This window comes from Sinohyriopsis cumingii, chromosome 14 (genome assembly GCF_028554795.1).
Source record: "Sinohyriopsis cumingii isolate HCF-2022 chromosome 14, ASM2855479v2, whole genome shotgun sequence".
NCBI classification, from domain to species: Eukaryota; Metazoa; Mollusca; class Bivalvia; order Unionida; family Unionidae; genus Sinohyriopsis; species Sinohyriopsis cumingii.
In genome coordinates, this window is record NC_142974.1 from 19,735,768 (window position 1) to 19,752,599 (window position 16,832).

General features: G+C 34.1%; 1 protein-coding gene across 4 annotated transcripts in view; it reads left to right on the forward strand.

Moving 5' to 3' along the window:
* LOC149783372 (uncharacterized) overlaps window positions 1-16,152 on the forward strand; it is a 97,980-nt gene extending 81,828 nt beyond the window's left edge. For all 4 annotated transcript variants that reach the window (XM_089931601.1, XM_089931602.1, XM_089931603.1 and 1 more), the window contains 4 exons: window positions 1,520-1,669; window positions 8,475-8,598; window positions 13,505-13,579; window positions 14,762-16,152. In XM_089931601.1, the coding sequence (XP_089787727.1) occupies window positions 1,520-1,669; window positions 8,475-8,598; window positions 13,505-13,579; window positions 14,762-14,866 (454 nt within the window). In that variant the 3' untranslated portion in view covers window positions 14,867-16,152. The remainder of the gene's footprint in view (window positions 1-1,519; window positions 1,670-8,474; window positions 8,599-13,504; window positions 13,580-14,761) is intronic.
* The last annotated feature ends 680 nt before the right edge of the window (window positions 16,153-16,832 follow it).

Below are 16,832 nucleotides of genomic sequence, written 5' to 3' on the forward strand. Positions count from 1 at the left end.
ATACTTGTAAGACATGCATGTGTGTGTGTGGGGATATATGGTATTTGTATTTTTACATATATCACTACGATTTCTGTAGTGTGGCAGTTTATGGTGACGTCTAGCACTGGGGCATAATGCCACAGACATTTAGCATGATGTACCACCCAGTCAAACTATCCGGGGCATCATGCCACAGACATTTAGCATGATGTACCACCCAGTCACATTATCCAGACACCAGGCTGACCAGTCCTAACACTAACCTCATAGTGCTGAGCGCCAGGTGAGGAAGCTGTTAGTACCATATTTATAAGTCTTTGGTATGACACAGTCGGGGTTAGAACCCTCAACTTCCTAAATCTGAGGCGGTCGCTCCAATCACATGGCCACCACAGTGGTCTCATACATGACCTAACACAGACCAAGCAAAATGTAATTAGTTTATGTCAGTGGAAAACAATTATCAAGCCACAAATGAAAATAATGGGTTGTTTAAATCGAAGTAAGGTGAGGTGAAGCATTAATAGCATTGTTTCATTTAAAAAATAAAACATAAAAATAAAAGCCACATGTCTGTCATTCCATTTATTTTAGTTTGACATCATTTTTACAGAAACTATTGACATCAGGTTACAAACTTCCTGAATTGTCTCTTTATGTATTCATCATTGTTTATTATACACATTAGCATCTTGGAATCAGATTTAACAACATAATGAATTCGTTGCATGGATTTGCTAGTTTTCTTCTTATTAATCTTTGTTTCCTTAATTTGTTACACTATTCTCCTTATGGTCTTTCCTTAATTTTCTACAGTAATCAGCTTAGAATTATTTTGTTTCATTAATTTTCTACAGTAATCTGCATAGAATTATTTTGTTTCATTCATTTTCTACAGTAATCTGCTTAGAATTATTTTGTTTCATTATTTTCTACAGTAATCTGCTTAGAATTATTTTTTCCATTAATATGCTACTGTAATATGATTGCAAATATTTTGTTTCATTAATTTTCTACAGTAATCTGCTTAGAATTATTTTGTTTCATTAATATGCTACTGTAATATGTTTGCTAATATTTTGTGAGTTTCAGTATTTAGAAGAAAAGCAAATATCCTACAAAGAACTAAGAAGGGACTGATTACAGGTTTTACTGCTACTACTACTACTAATAATAATAATAATGCTTTATTTATAGAGGGTGACTCATTAGTCAAGGAATATTCTCCCTTGAGGCCCTCCAAGGAGAGTATAACAATGCACATTATATGAAGATAGCAATAATTACTTTTTATTTTAACATGTTTAGTATTAAATCACTAAATTCCATTATCTATTAGAAGCACATATATGCTCATGATATATCTTCTTAAATACTCTAATATTTTCAGCAGATTTTACATGTAGTGGAAGCTTGTTCAAATTAGCGTATGACATTATTGAACAAGGATCTCAGGTTCATATAATATATAATCTTAGATTGTTTTTGGAATTTAAAATAAGTTTTTAATATGTAAACACTATATTTATTGTTACAGAGAGCAGATTGCCAATTTTCGACTGAAATTTGCCACCCTGGGCTCACAAGAACTCAGCCCTCATTATGAGCTGCAGAAAATTAAAGTTGAGATGATCAGTCAGACTGTGACCAAGCATATTGAGACCTTTGATATCAAGCCTTTCAAATGGTGAGGAAAAAAGTTGAGTTATCAGTCTGACAAAGACTAAGTATATTGAGGATTGGGATATCAAGCCATGTAGTAAATCTTAGAAAATTAAAGTTGAGATGATCAGTTGAATTATGTCAAAGCATATTTTGAAGTCGGACAATGATGAAGCCTACTGATACCTTGATATCAAGTCTTGCAAATGTTGAGATAATTAAATCTGAGATGATCAGTCAGTGACAAAGCATACTGAGACATTTGATGACAAGCCTTTAAATAGTGAGATAATTAAAGTTGTTTGATTTCGTACGTACAATCCTGATGAAGAGTGCACCAAAGTGAACTTGATCCAGTTCCAACATCACTGCTGCTTGAGTGCTTAGATCCAGTATTGCCTTCACTAACTGATATTAATACCTCTCTCTCATTTGGGGAATTCCCATCATTTTTCAAAACTGCCATTGTAAAGCCTCTGCTGAAGAAACCAACACTAGACCATAACGATTTAAAGAACTACCGCCCAGTTTCTAATCTCCCATTCAAATAAAAAATCTTAGAAAAGGTTGTTCTATCCCAGCTTGTATCTCATCTAAATTCAAACAGTCTTTTTAGCAATGTACAATCTGCATATCGTCCTTGCCACAGTACTGAAACAACTCTTCTAAAAGTAGTTAATGACATTCTCTCTGCGTTGGATAGCGGAAAGATGAAAGTCCTCACCCTCCTTGATTTGTCTGCAGCATTTGACACAATAGACCATGATATATTACTTCACCGTCTCCAGCATGTATTTGGCATTGATGATACAGCCTTACTGTGGTTCAAGTCCTACTTGGTCAACAGGACAAAAATTGTATCTGCAAATGGAATACACTCCAGCCCAGTTGATCTATGTTGTGGTGTTCCACAGGGGTCTGTTCTTGGACCTGTTCTCTTAATTCTGTACACTCAGTCGCTCTCAAGTGTCATAGATCATCATCCAGTGTCTCACCAATTGTATGCTGATGACACCCAAATATACAAATCTAGCCACCCAACTGAAGTTGATGCTACCATCCAAGGTGTAGAGAGGTGCATTTCTGATGTGAAATCATGGATGACTTGTAACAAGCTGCAGATGAATGATGATAAAACTGAGGCCATTCTGATCACAACACAAAGACTTTCTCATTGACATCCTTTACCTCAAACAATAAATATCAGCAACACCAACATTAAATTCACATAATCAGTACGAAACCTAGGTGTTACTCTGGACAGTACTCTCACATTGCACCAACATGTCATGAAGATATACAAGGCTGCATATCTTGAGCTGAGACGCATCAGCTCAATTCGCAAATATCTCTTTCAGTTGATGCCACTAAAACACTTGTGTGTTCATTAGTACTTTCAAGACTGGACTATTGTAACTCAGTTCTGTCTGGTTCATCTCAATATCTGCTCCAGAAACTTCAAAATATCACAACACAGCTTCTCGGATCATACTTAGAGTACCACGATCAGAGCACACCTCCCCACTGCTCTGTACCCTACACTGGCTATCCATTCGATCCAGAATCAAACATAAAATTTGTTCTCTGTGCTACGTTTCACTGTTAGACTCAAGTCCAACATACCTATCCGATCTAACCCATGTATACACACCAGCAAGATAGGTACGCTTCTCTTCTGACAATTGTATACTCATTGTTCCCACTATGAAAACAGAGTCTTATGGACAGCGTTCTTTTGCATACCAGGGCCCAGCAACATGGAATGAATTGCCCACTGAACTTAGACACAAAGACACAGTGATCACATTCAAGCTGGCTCTCAAAACTCACTTATTTTGACTGCAGGAACAAACTTAAAGACCTAATAATGTTTCCTACCTGAAATATTCTCAGCCTGTTTTTTAATTTTTTCTGATTTCATGGTGTTTGTTTTTGAAATCATATCATTTTATATTTTTTTATCTTATAGGTGTTTTCTAATGTTGTAATGTGCTTAGAGCTTCTAAAGATTAGGCGCTATACAAAGTCCTCATTATTATTATTATTTTGATCTGCCAGTAACAAAGCATATTGAGACCTTTGATGATAAGCCTTTAAATAGTGAGATAATTAAAGTTGTTTTGATCAGCCAGTAGCAAGACATATTGAGACCTTTGGTATCAGACCAGGTAAGTCAGGAATATGTAATTTTCTGCTGGATAAGTGATGTTTAAAACCACACTCTTTGATGTAAATAAGTTGATAAATCCAGGTTACAGGCCAGATCCAGCCCACAGGCCATAGTTTGCACATACCCATTGTAAAGTCTGAGGTACTTACAGTTGTGTTGATCAGTCAATGACAAAGCTTATTGAGACTATTGATATCAAGGAATTAATTTAAGTGTGAGATATTTAAAGATGAGTTGATCAATCAGTAACAATGCACGATGAGACCATTGATATAAAACCTTATAAATGGTGAGATAATACCAACTTATTTACGCTTTTTATATTATTACCATCTTTACAATCTTCATTTATGATCATATTTGGTTATGATTGATTGTCAGTATGTTGTGAATGTACTTAATGGTTGCAGGTCCTCATTGATTTTATTTTAGCGGCACCCACAAATTTAAAGACCCAATGAATATTGATACTTTTTTGAAAGCAGTGGAATGCCTTCCTTGATCTACAAATCTAAATAATGCCTTCCCTGAAAAACAAATGTAAATAATGCCTTCCTTGATCAACAAATCTAAATGATACCTGCTCTGATCAACAAATCTAAGAAATGCCTTCCTTGATCAACAAATCTAATTAATGCCTTCCCTGATCAACAAATCTAAGAAATGCCTTCCCTGATCAACAAATCTAATCAATGCGTTCCTTGATCAACATGTCTAAATAATGCCTTCCTTGATCAACAAATCTAAATGATGCCTGCCCTGATCAACAAATCTAAGTAATGCCTTCCTTGATCAACAAATCTAAATAATGCCTTCCTTGATCAACAAATCTAAATGATGCCTTCCCTGATCAACAAATCTAAATAATGCCTTCCTTGATCAACAAATCTAAGTAATGCCTTCTCTGATCAACAAATCTAATTAATGCCTTCCCAGATCAACAAATCTAAGTAATGCCTTCCTTGATCAACAAATCTAATTAATGCCTTCCCTCATCAACAAATCTAAGTAATGTCTTCCCTGATCAACAAAACTAAATAATGCCTTCCTTGATCAACAAATCTAAATGATGCCTTCCTTGATCAACAAATCTAAATAATGCCTTCCTTGATCAACAAATCTAAATGATGCCTTCCCTGATCAACAAATCTAAATAATGCCTTCCCTGATCAACAAATCTAATTAATGCCTTCCCTCATCAACAAATCTAAGTAATGCCTTCCCTGATCAACAAATCTAAGCAATGCCTTCCTTGATCAACAAATCTAAATGATGCCTGCCCTGATCAACAAATCTAAATAATACCTTCCTTCATCAACAAATCTGAGTAATGCCTTCCCTGATCAACAAATCAAAGTAATGCCTTCCTTGATCAACAAATCTAATCAATGCCTTCCCTGATTAACAAATCTAAATAATACCTTCCTTGGTCAACAAATCTAAATAATACCTTCCTTGATCAACAACGCTAAGTAATGCCTTCCTTGATCAACAAATCTAAGTAATGCCTTCCCTGATCAACAAATCTAAGTTATGCCATATTGGATGTTTGTGCAGAATAATCAACATTTAGAACCAATTAGACCCCATAGAAAGTCATCTGGTGAAAGACCCCATGTTGATATGGCCATACATTTAAGGAGAAATAGCTAAAATGTTATTTTCAAGATAGCTAATTTTCATTTCGGGATGAATATCTGTTTAAAGTTTCATGGCAATCCTCCATGTACTGGAGGAGGGATAGCATTAACGTTTGTGCTACACAGATGGACAGATGTGGTAAAGTGGCCATCCCATAAGCTCATCTGGCCTATGACTGGAATATAATAATGCTAAAATAAAGCCTGAAAATCGATACTGATGAAAAAAAAAATTCATAGCATATAATAATAATAATAATAATTCGTTGTTTAACAAGGGTAGCTCAGTTATAATACAGATGTATCTAGTCTCCCTTGAGACTGCTACTAGCAGCCTACACGCATAAATATTGCTAACAAAATTTGTCAGATAAAGAAAGTCACAACATTTAAAAAAACAAATATTCAGATGAACATTGCTTTGGACATATCAATTACTTTGAAACAAAGGACAGATTAGCATGCACATGGACTAGACAGTTGGAACAGAAACTGGGGAGTTTACAAGATATATATAGAAATGATTTAAAAATCAAGTTTCAAGTATTTCAGATATTTTCCTTTAAAACTTTTCAACAGAAGTGGCTGATCTAAGTGATGTGGGCAAAAATTTCCATATTTTATTCCAGAATATGTAAGACTATATCAAAATTGTTCAGTCTTGTTTTTGTTGTTGTTTGTATCTTCTACTGGCCATGTAAGGTTGACTGTAAAGCATATGGTCCGTGAACTTCAACAGATAGTTCTCTCATATAGTCAGGCATGTTACAGTTTATACATTTATAGACAAGTACCGCCTTTTAAAAGTTTGTTCTGTCATTTATTTGAAGCCACTTCAGCTTATGAATAAGTCTTAGTATGTCAAAAGGAGCATCCAGAATTAGGCGAGCTATTCTCTTTGGCATCTTGATAATTCTATCTGACACTTGTGGCAGTCTCCTCATATTGTCAAGCAATAATCAATAACTGGCAAATTGTAGGAATTGTAGTATAGGAAGGTATTTTTTAAAAAATATTTTTGGTAAAGTAATTTTGCTTGATAGAGATCTACAGACATAGAGATCTACGGACATTGTCAATATGTTTGTCCCACTTTAAGTCATTTTCAGCTATTACTCCTAAAAGTTTTTCTTCCTTAAAATTTTTAATGAGCTGCTTATTTATTGTCAGATTTTGCAGTTTCTCAGAAGTGGAATATTGTTTGATGAGGCTAATACCATACAATTTGTTTTTTGTTTTAGTTTTATTTATAAACATCTTATTTTGTTTTGACCACATCTCAGTATTTCTTATGTTGGAATCTAGTAGAACTTCACCAGCAAATAAATCAATACCTGAAGAAGTTATAGTAGCATCATCTGCAAATAAGTCCATGTTTGAAAGCTGTGTCCACAGGGGAAGGTCATTTATGAAAATAAGAACTAGAAATAGGCCTATATAGACCCCTGGGGAACACCATGATTAATTTCCATTGAATCAGACTGAACATTACACATAGCAATTTTTTGCATTCTGTTGCATAGATAAGATTAGAACCTGTTTAAGTCATTACTATCAAGTTTTGCATTTTAGCATAGATGTGAGAACATCATGATAAACTAATGAAAAGCCTTCCTGAAGTTTAGAAAGAGTATGCATGTTAGATTCCCCCAATGGATTTCCTGCAGCCAACAGTCTGCGAGTTTTGTTAAAGCTGTTTGGCATGAATGGCCATTGTGAATACCTGATTGATCTTTGTGAAAGACTCAGAATATCTTGAAATAATGATATACTTGCTTAGCAATCAGTTTCTCAAAAAGTTTTGGTAATGTAGGGAGAATAGAAATAGGTCTGTAGTTCCTGGGTCCAATCTAGTGCCTTTTTTGTGTGTTGGGTTTGCTTTTGTTTGTTTCAATTTATCTAGGAAAACACCAGACTGGATACTGTTATTAATGAGGTTAGCTATAGATTGAGATATTACAGGTGCAGCACATTTTAGTGCCATTGGGACAATTTCATCAAGCCCAGTGATTTTTTGTTTTTAAATTCAGTGTTACAAGGGTACAGTATACATGATGTTTACTTACATTAGCTATAGACTTTGGCATCTACTTGAGAAGCTTTTAGTGCTCAGTGATCTCAGTATATTGTCTGTGAGATAATTGTTACGTTTGTAAAGTTGTGGTTGAAGATGTCTGCTAATAAATGTACATTTGTAGTTGAGACTTCTCCAATGTGATCAAATTGAGTGGGCATAAAATTTTTTGGGGAGGGACTAAAATCTTTTAGATACTACCATCATGTGCTTGCATTGCTATCACTCATAGCTTGATTGTAGTAGTTTTTCTTAGCTTTATGTCAATAATTTTAAGTCATTTTCAGACTTCCATAAAATGCTTCACATTGATTTATATAGTAGACTTGAAAGGTTAAAATTGGATGCTGATTTCTGAATACAATTGACACATTTCTGCACCCTTATCTAATATGATACATTTTTTAATTCAATACATTTTCTAATTCAACTAAATATTGTAATATATATGCATAGTTATATATTGCTAAAAAGAAAGTAGGGCTGGTTTCTGGGTAGGCAGCCCATTAATACAGGATATAATGGTCTTTGCCAGGTATATAATGAAACTTGCCCATCACTTTTGTCTGACGCCAGATGGCATGAGTTTACAATGTAAATTTTAGAACAGTTATTCATTCTCAAGGTTTTGCTCATTAGCAAAGTTGCTAAAGTATAGATCCAATACATTTATAGTACATTGCCATCTGAATGAATGTTTGGCTGAGTTCCAGTGACTTTGTTGCTGTAGTTGTGCAAGTGTTTTAAGATGTCAAAAAAGAATAGTGAAATATAAGAGCTTGTGGTATTTATTGAACCAGATACGACATACTAAAATCAAGTGGTTCTACCTTTTGAGACATCATCAGAGGCCACCTTAAATAGCACCACTATTGCATATTTTTTTTTACTATTTTGGCCTGTACCACATTTAACCATTATCAACTTTAACCATTACCAATTGTAGGTACGAAGACCTAAAGGAAGAGACTCTTTTGATGACAGACAATATGGATGTAGAAGTCAATGACATGATCATCAAACTCCAAAAGTATGCACACATGGACAGTAAAACAGTCAGCCTGTCTAAGGTAATGTAAATGTCTAAGGTAATGTAAAATGATATTTGTAGATAATGGTCTGACTAGAGACAAGCATTACTATGTGATTTTTATAATTATTAGTGAAAACACAATATTTACAAATAGTGGTCTGACTAGAGACAAGTATTGCTGTGTGATTTTATTATTATTCGTAATGTATCACATTTCGCAGATTCTAAAACCCACAAATTGAAACAAATAGTGAACATTAATTCCATCTAGAAAATTAGTATGACCCAATTCCACATCAGTTACGGAGCAGAATACAATTTCTAACCAAATTATAATAATTTACAACAAAAAAAAAAACATAAACGTTTAGTAACAACCAGAAACATTCATGCTAACACATTTGTCAAACTAGTATACCCAGCAAACATAAAGTTAAAAAATAAAATAAAGCAAAGTAACATCCTGTTTATCAGTGGTTCCCAAAGTGGAATTACTGAGAGGGGGCACTAATGCTGAATAATGCTTGTTACAGGGTAAGGTAAGGGGTGCTAAGAATAACCAAGGGGGCAGTGGCCCATACAAATTTGGGACCCACTGCTGTACATGACGTTCTGAACAGCAAACAGTTATCGTATATACTAGCATATAAGCTGAATGATTTTGGAAACCCTAACCCTGACCCTGGAGAAGGGGGGGGCAGGGTCTGCTTATCCATGGGCCAATGTCTAAACTTGACAGTTTTTAAGACTTTTTATTGACTACTGTAATGGCTGCAAATCTTGGGACATGAAACAATAATTTTTTTCTGTGTCCTAAGACATATGCTTGTAAAAAAAATCATTTAAAGTGATGTGACACTTATTAATCTGCTATAAAGTACTATGATTGATTTTGTTATTATTTTGTATGTGCATATTTTTTTATTTCTCCAACATAAAATTAAATAAAGGTAAATACAGCTTCATAATTTGCAGGCTGGTTGAGTTTACCTGGAAGACCAGGCTGAACTGTAATACAGTACTTACACAATACAAAGCATGCACAGCATCACTTAAATCCCTATTTATTCCCAAACATATTAGATGCAGACTTTGCTATATTCATTGTTCCAACCAAATTGAATTCTTCCAGATAACATTTAAGCTATTCCTTAATAGCTGTTCCATTTACATTGAATCATGCGCTCACAAGTTACTTATTTTTAATAATGTAAGTGATTCTACAGAATGAGGTAATATTGGTGAAAAGGTACACACATTTAATTGTACAAGGCACATAACCAGCATAATTTACCTGTTCATGAAGGGTGGTAATAATAAAAGCTAAAATTCTCATTATAGATCAACTAAGATCAGCATCAATCTATTTTAATTTTGTGTTTTGGCTGAACAACATCATAACTTTCCACACAATGGAAAGCTTAATGTTTCAGCATCCCCTTTCCTGTTGGCAGATTTGTCTTTCGTTTTCTGACAGTGATACAGGCCAGTTATTCATTAAAACCCTGACACTGGCTTGTGATAAGAGGGAATTTTGACTGGTAACTATACCAGTGCATTGATGTGTAATTGCCTTTCATTCCATAATATTAGCACGATTACCATAGTATTGTAAAATGGGGTGTAAGACATACCTGTCAACTTTTTAGAAACCAAGTAGAGAGACTGAATAAAAAAATAGAGAGATTGGGATATAAAATTGGGAGTTTTTTTGTGGCATTTTTAAAGCCTTGTTTTCACTTGATATTGATCAATCTTCCAGGTCCAGTATGTGTGAAATTTGCAAAGGATGCGCCATTTCTCCCATTAATGCGCCTTATTTTCCCCCAGGACGTGCCCTATCTTCATGTTCTGGTCAGCTGTGGCCAAACTGCACAATAGTTAAAGATTAGTCTTAAATAAATGAGTAAGAAAGCCAGCTTGAATAATTTAAAATTAATCTTTATAGATGCAACTATTTTGTAAAAATGACTTGCCCTCTGTCAAAATTCAAATAAACCATGTTCTACACTACTGTGTGTTATGCAAGCACCAGCAATTGATTGGCAAATAAAGGATTCCCAATTTTGTTGAACTAAAGGTACCTAAATAGGTAGCCTCACAGTACTGTACATGTGGCAACTATTTTCCCCTCATATATCTGACCTTATTCCATTATTGTCAACTCATTTTGAGTATTGTTTACTATAAAACATATGTATTCTCAATTAGTTTTTGGAGGACACATATTCTGTGTGGTATGTATTTTCATTTTTTCTTTTAATTTAACAATGGTAATTAACGTTCTTATATAGGGTATAAAAATTCCAGGTGTTCACTTGTGTAAGTTTCTTTAGTCAGAATGGCACAATAGCATATGGAGTTACAGCATTTATAGTGATCATACATGGGATTGAAATTAATTGTTGACAATTTTATTGTTGTGGTTTATCTTTTGTTCTGGTTTATTTTCTGATTTTTGTGTTGTAGGGGGGGGGAAAAAATCAAGTCTATGTGAATAATGTTTAAACTTATCATTCTATTTAGTGAAGAAGTGAATTCTTTATAGTAAAGTAATTATTTCGTCAAAACAGTGTTCACAGGTGATACAACAGAACATGTCTTCCATGGATTGCATACTTTATATCTATTTATGTAGGGCTTTTCTTTTTTAGGAGAAATGAAAATCGAAGACATAATGTAACAATTGGGAGTTCTCCGCAAAAATTGGGAGATATTATGAAATCGGGAGGTAGGCATGGAGTGACCCCAAAAATTGGGAGTTTTTTTTCTTCCTCCCAGCATGAGAGTTGATAGGTATGGTGTAAGGTCACTTACATCAAAGCAAACCACAACTCACCTTTTATGGTATTAGCATAATTCTTGAATCATTATTTCTGAAACTTTGTTATTGTATTTTGGAGATATCACTAAAGTTGAGTGCAATGGTGCCCATGATTTGACTCCAAGGGATGTACTTCATTCAGTGGAATGTTCTTCATTCAGCGCATGTTCCAACCTACAATATACATGCTGTGGCACCATTTTGTAAATATGTTCAATAGCGTAATTGTGAGTGTTGAATCAAACCGTATTGTTGTTCATTGTGTTGTCATACTGGGATCACATTCTAATGAGTTAGGTATTTACAAATTCAAGGCAAAATAAAAATGTAGTTACTGGTGGACTGATATAAAATGTTCAATGCAATAATGCATAAACAAACAATAATTAAGTCAAAAGGGAGAGGTAGTGTTACAGCAACTTACAATTGCTCAATTCTTGTCATCATTTGATCAAATTATACACAAATCTAAATTAGGCAGAAACAATAAGAAAACAGAAAATTAAATTACTTTTTAAACTAGTTTTTACCATTTCTTATTAATAGTCATACATGCCAACCCAGAGATAAGTATACATGTATTTTTTGTTAATCTAAGTTTGCCTAAATAAAGGCATTTCAAACTTACCGCATGCATCTTGTGATGTCTTGGTGTTGTGGGACAGCCTATACTCAGGTCTTGAACTTTCTAGTGTTTATACTTATTCAGTTTGGGTGGGAGGCTTATACTCAAACAGGCTTGTATGCAAGTATATACAGTACTCTGAAACAGTAATATTAAAATAGCCTTCTTGCCACCCACTGTCTTTCAAGCTAAAAATGACACTTTCTTGACATATATAGTTTTATAAGGCTCAGCTTGCCACCCACTGTCTTTCATGCTAAAAATGACACTTTCTTGACATATATATAGTTTTATAAGGCTCAGCTTGCCACCCACTGTCTTTCATGCTAAAAATGACACTTTCTTGACATGTATAGTTTTATAAGACTCAGCTTGCCACCCACTGTCTTTCAAGCTAAAAATGACTTTCTTGACATATAGTTTTATAAGGCTCAGCTTGTCACCCATGTCTTTCATGCTAAAAAAATTATACTTTTCATGGCAAGTATAGTTTTATAAGGCTCAGCTGAACTGGTTACGTTATTAATTGTCAGACCTTGATCCAGAATGAAAATATTTTGTGTTACATTTATCCCACCTATCTACTTTTTACCTGTGGATTTTTAGAGGGTTGTGGCGACCAGTCTGGATTTAGTCTTAGACCTTAGAACTCATTCATACTATTTAGCATGATAATTATTGAGGCACTTTGCCTTCAGAATATTAACTGTTAATTTATATATCTATTAAACATATACTAATTAGAAAGGCTTGGTTGACAGAAATGGATACCTGACACACAAGGCATTCTTCATAGTCTGCTTTAATTCTAGCTAGTGTAATCCAAAATAAAAGAAAAGTGTATCCTTAGGTCTATGTTTGATATGACTTTGATAATATATTTTCTGTGTATGGGAGGCAACTCAGCATTGCCATAGTAATTAAACCACTAGAAAGCGAAGTGAACCTTCTTTTTCTGCAGAGTATTCTTCTTTGATTTTTTTATATAAAAGTTCTGATCTTAACTTGTTTCATCATTAGCTTGAATCAGCCATGTGTTATAATTTGACTTTGTTTTGCAAATTGAATTAAAAATTGTTTCTTCAATTTCAGCTTTATTTGTTAAGTCTGTTGCATCAATTTTTCCAGCTTCCACTGTCAAGAGCTCTGATGTTCATGTAATGTGGTTTTCATAGAGGGGAAAAAATGGAGAACCCTGATGAAACATTGGACGCATGACATACATGTGCATGTTCTGTCACCTGGTATCAAAGCTTGGAGTGACGAGTTTAAAGTATTTGGGTGACCTTAGCAAGGTCAAATTTGACAAATGAAAACATTTTAACACCAAAATTATTCAAAAGAGTAATTTATAAAAATTATTACAATTCATTTTTTTGGTCCTCAGTTTTTAAAAGTTCTTTTGCATGTAGAAAACAGTCATTGCCATATACCTTTTTAATCTTATTAAAAGATAATGTAGACAACAATTGAACATTTTTTTCATCTTTTCAGGCTAAACTATGTTTGTATATGATGTCCCTTCCGGCCTATGAAATTTTACAGATCTATGTACAGAAAGCCTTAAAGGTAATGGATCGCTTTTATTGCCCAATTCCACCAACTTAGGATTAACCATTTTCTTGATCTAAATTAGTGAGTAAAAGCCTTCACTTTAAATTTTTGGTAGTACTTGCAATGCATGCAATCAAGTATTTAAAGTATAGCAGTCAGTTGTACTAAGTGATGATTACCATTTCTTGGTGGCTAGTTGCCAAGGCAGGTGCCCTGAGTGGTCTAAAGGGCTCTCTATCATGGATCACTGCCATCTCACCTCTGTCTGTGTGGGTTTGTCTCAGGCTTGGCCAATGTGGATATGTGAGAAAGCTTGCCAGTAGCTTATCGTCGGTCACTGGTTCTTTCTGGGGTTTTCCTGGGTTCTTCCTCCACCATTAATACTGGCTGCAATGTATGGCTTATCTTGTACTGAAAAATGGCATTAAATCCTATAACAACAACAAGTTGCCAAGGCTCAGATGTAGTTATCAGAGATAATCATGAACAGTATTGCAGGCTCATCTTAGATAATGCTGAAAACATGCAATGAATGATATTAAAATGTTGATGGTAAGTGAACAAATTTTTTCTGAGAAAGACTTGACTTATGGACCAAGTTTCAAACAATTTGTACCAGTTATATCTTGCATGCTAGAAAACAAGGCAACACTCCCAAATTATGATCAGTTTCAGCTAACCATTTTTACATCCCAAAACCAGATAAAGAACTCTTTAAAGAAAGCTTTCAGTATCCAGGATCACTAATTTAGAAATGAATCCCAAAGGAAATTAGCAAAATAATCTAGAAAATTCCAGTGTATGGCAAATTTTTAATAAAAAAAAATGTTTTTTGTCATTCATTCATTCATCCAAATATAGAATACAAGTATACATAGAAATGTGCAAAGGACTTATGTATTTAGTGCAAACAGGAAATGTTCATTTGCAATCATTTTGCCAAAACAGTGCTTCAAAATGTAAATGAAAAAGTGAATCCTTCCACATCTTTTGTTAATGAGGATGAAAATAAGTACTGTAGTTCTTTCAGTTGGTAGGAATTTTTATTGATTTTAGGGTTGCCTCAGACCAGGGTGTAAATGTAACCATGACAGCTTTGTAAAGTGTGTGGACAGAATTTAAGTACCAATGATATTGGTATTATATTGAGAAAAAATGATACTCTTTAAAATAATTGTTGTCTCCTTTTTGTTTCAGTTCATCTTTGAAAACATCCTACTAGGAACTGAGGACCAATTTATGGAATGGTTGGAACATCGGAAAATTCCTTATGTTGTTCTTGAATCAGAAATGAAAGAATGATTTAATAGGTTGTATAATCGTTAAGATTCAGAGAAAACTACAGGAGCTGTTGTGGTAATTTCTTTCCAGTTTGAATGAATTATACAATTCATTCATCTGCTGCAGTTGTCTAGAAGATCAGTCTATATGTGTTTTCTGTGATTAAAAATCCTACATACATCACACCATCATAAATATTTCTAATTTTCACCCTAAAGTGAAACTCATGATATTTGTTATTGATTGTTTAGAATAATTGTTGATATTTTATGAGTGAAATAAATGGTAGAGGGTAAATTTCAGTTTTGAAATAAATAATTTTAACAGTGAATTTAAAGAGGGTACATTTCAGTTTTGAAATGTATGCATTCACTAGAATGATGTGAAAAACATTAGCTCAACTGAATGTATTCCATCTATACTCACTTATAAGTGGATTCCAACTGCAAACTGTACAAACCAGTATTTGCTATCACATAATGTGCTGGCAGATCAAGGCCTATGCAGCTTGTTGGACATAGTCAATAGTATAGATATGTTAGACCCTGATCTGTCAGTGTATTGTATGATGGCAGATCAAGGCCTATGCAGCTTGTTGGGCATATCAGTAGTATAGATATGTTAGACCCTGATCTGTCAGTGTATTGTATGATGGCAGATCAAAGCCTATGCAGCTTGTTGGGCATATCAGTAGTATAGATATGTTAGACCCTGATCTGTTAGTGTATTGTATGATGGCAGATCAAGGCCTATAAAGCTTCTTGGGCATAGTCAGTAGTATAGATATGTTAGACCCTGATCTGTCAGTGTATTGTATGATGGCAGATCAAGGCCTATAAAGCTTCTTGGGCATAGTCAGTAGTATAGATATGTTAGACCCTGATCTGTCAGTGTATTGTATGATGGCAGATCAAGGCATATAAAGCTTCTTGGGCATAGTCAGTAGTATAGATATGTTAGACCCTGATCTCTCAGTGTATTGTATGATGGCAGATCAAGGCCTATGTTGTTTGCAGTTGGACTGGACTTATAAGCAAGTATATACAGTATTTTTTTTTCTTCATCCATTACTCACTGACCAAAAACATTCATTTCACACTGTGATGGTTATGCTATTATTCACTGTAAACCCATTGAGTTATTTTGTATAATTATGGTTTGATTCTACGTCATGAAAAACATCTCAACAAAAGCATGTTTAAAAATGTTCCTTGAAAATTGGATTGTTATGCTTTATTTTGTTCTGTTTGGAATTATGAACAACAGTATACATGCATTTTATTAAAACACTAAATTGTTACACAGCTGTTATTTTTCATTTTTTATAATGTAAAATTTACACTAAGTACATGTATAGGGCATCTTAAATTTTGCTTAAAAACCACCACATCCCTAAATCCTCTATTATGTGGAAACAATATATTTACACTGAAAACTTCCAAAATTGAACACTCAGGACCTAAAATATGTTCATTTGTAAAAAGTGACTGATATGTGTATGTTCAATGAGTATTGAATGGATTTTACATGATCTTTAATTGATTGGTGTACATTGATTTATGTGCATCATATTTTCAGATAGAAAGGGATACATATTTAGCATAGAAACAAGTTTTGTAATGTATGTGTGGGACATGATGCTACATGCCTGCATCATGATGCCCCATTGCTCGACATCACTATAAACTGCGACACTGCAGATATTGTAGCAATATAACTGAAAAATGGTTAAAGCTACATTACAGATCCAAATCACACACACAAACATTCTCACACATGAATCTGTGGTCATAAACTAAGTAACAGAAATAAGCAAAACCGGCAATTTTTGTACAACTTAACAAATAATTTAATGTGTGTTTGTGTGATTTAGATTTTTAACATAGCTTTAAAAAAAATTCAGTCATATCGCTTTGATGTCTGCAGTGTGACAGTTTATAGCGATGTCTAGCACTGGGGCATCATGTCACAGACATGTAGCATGATG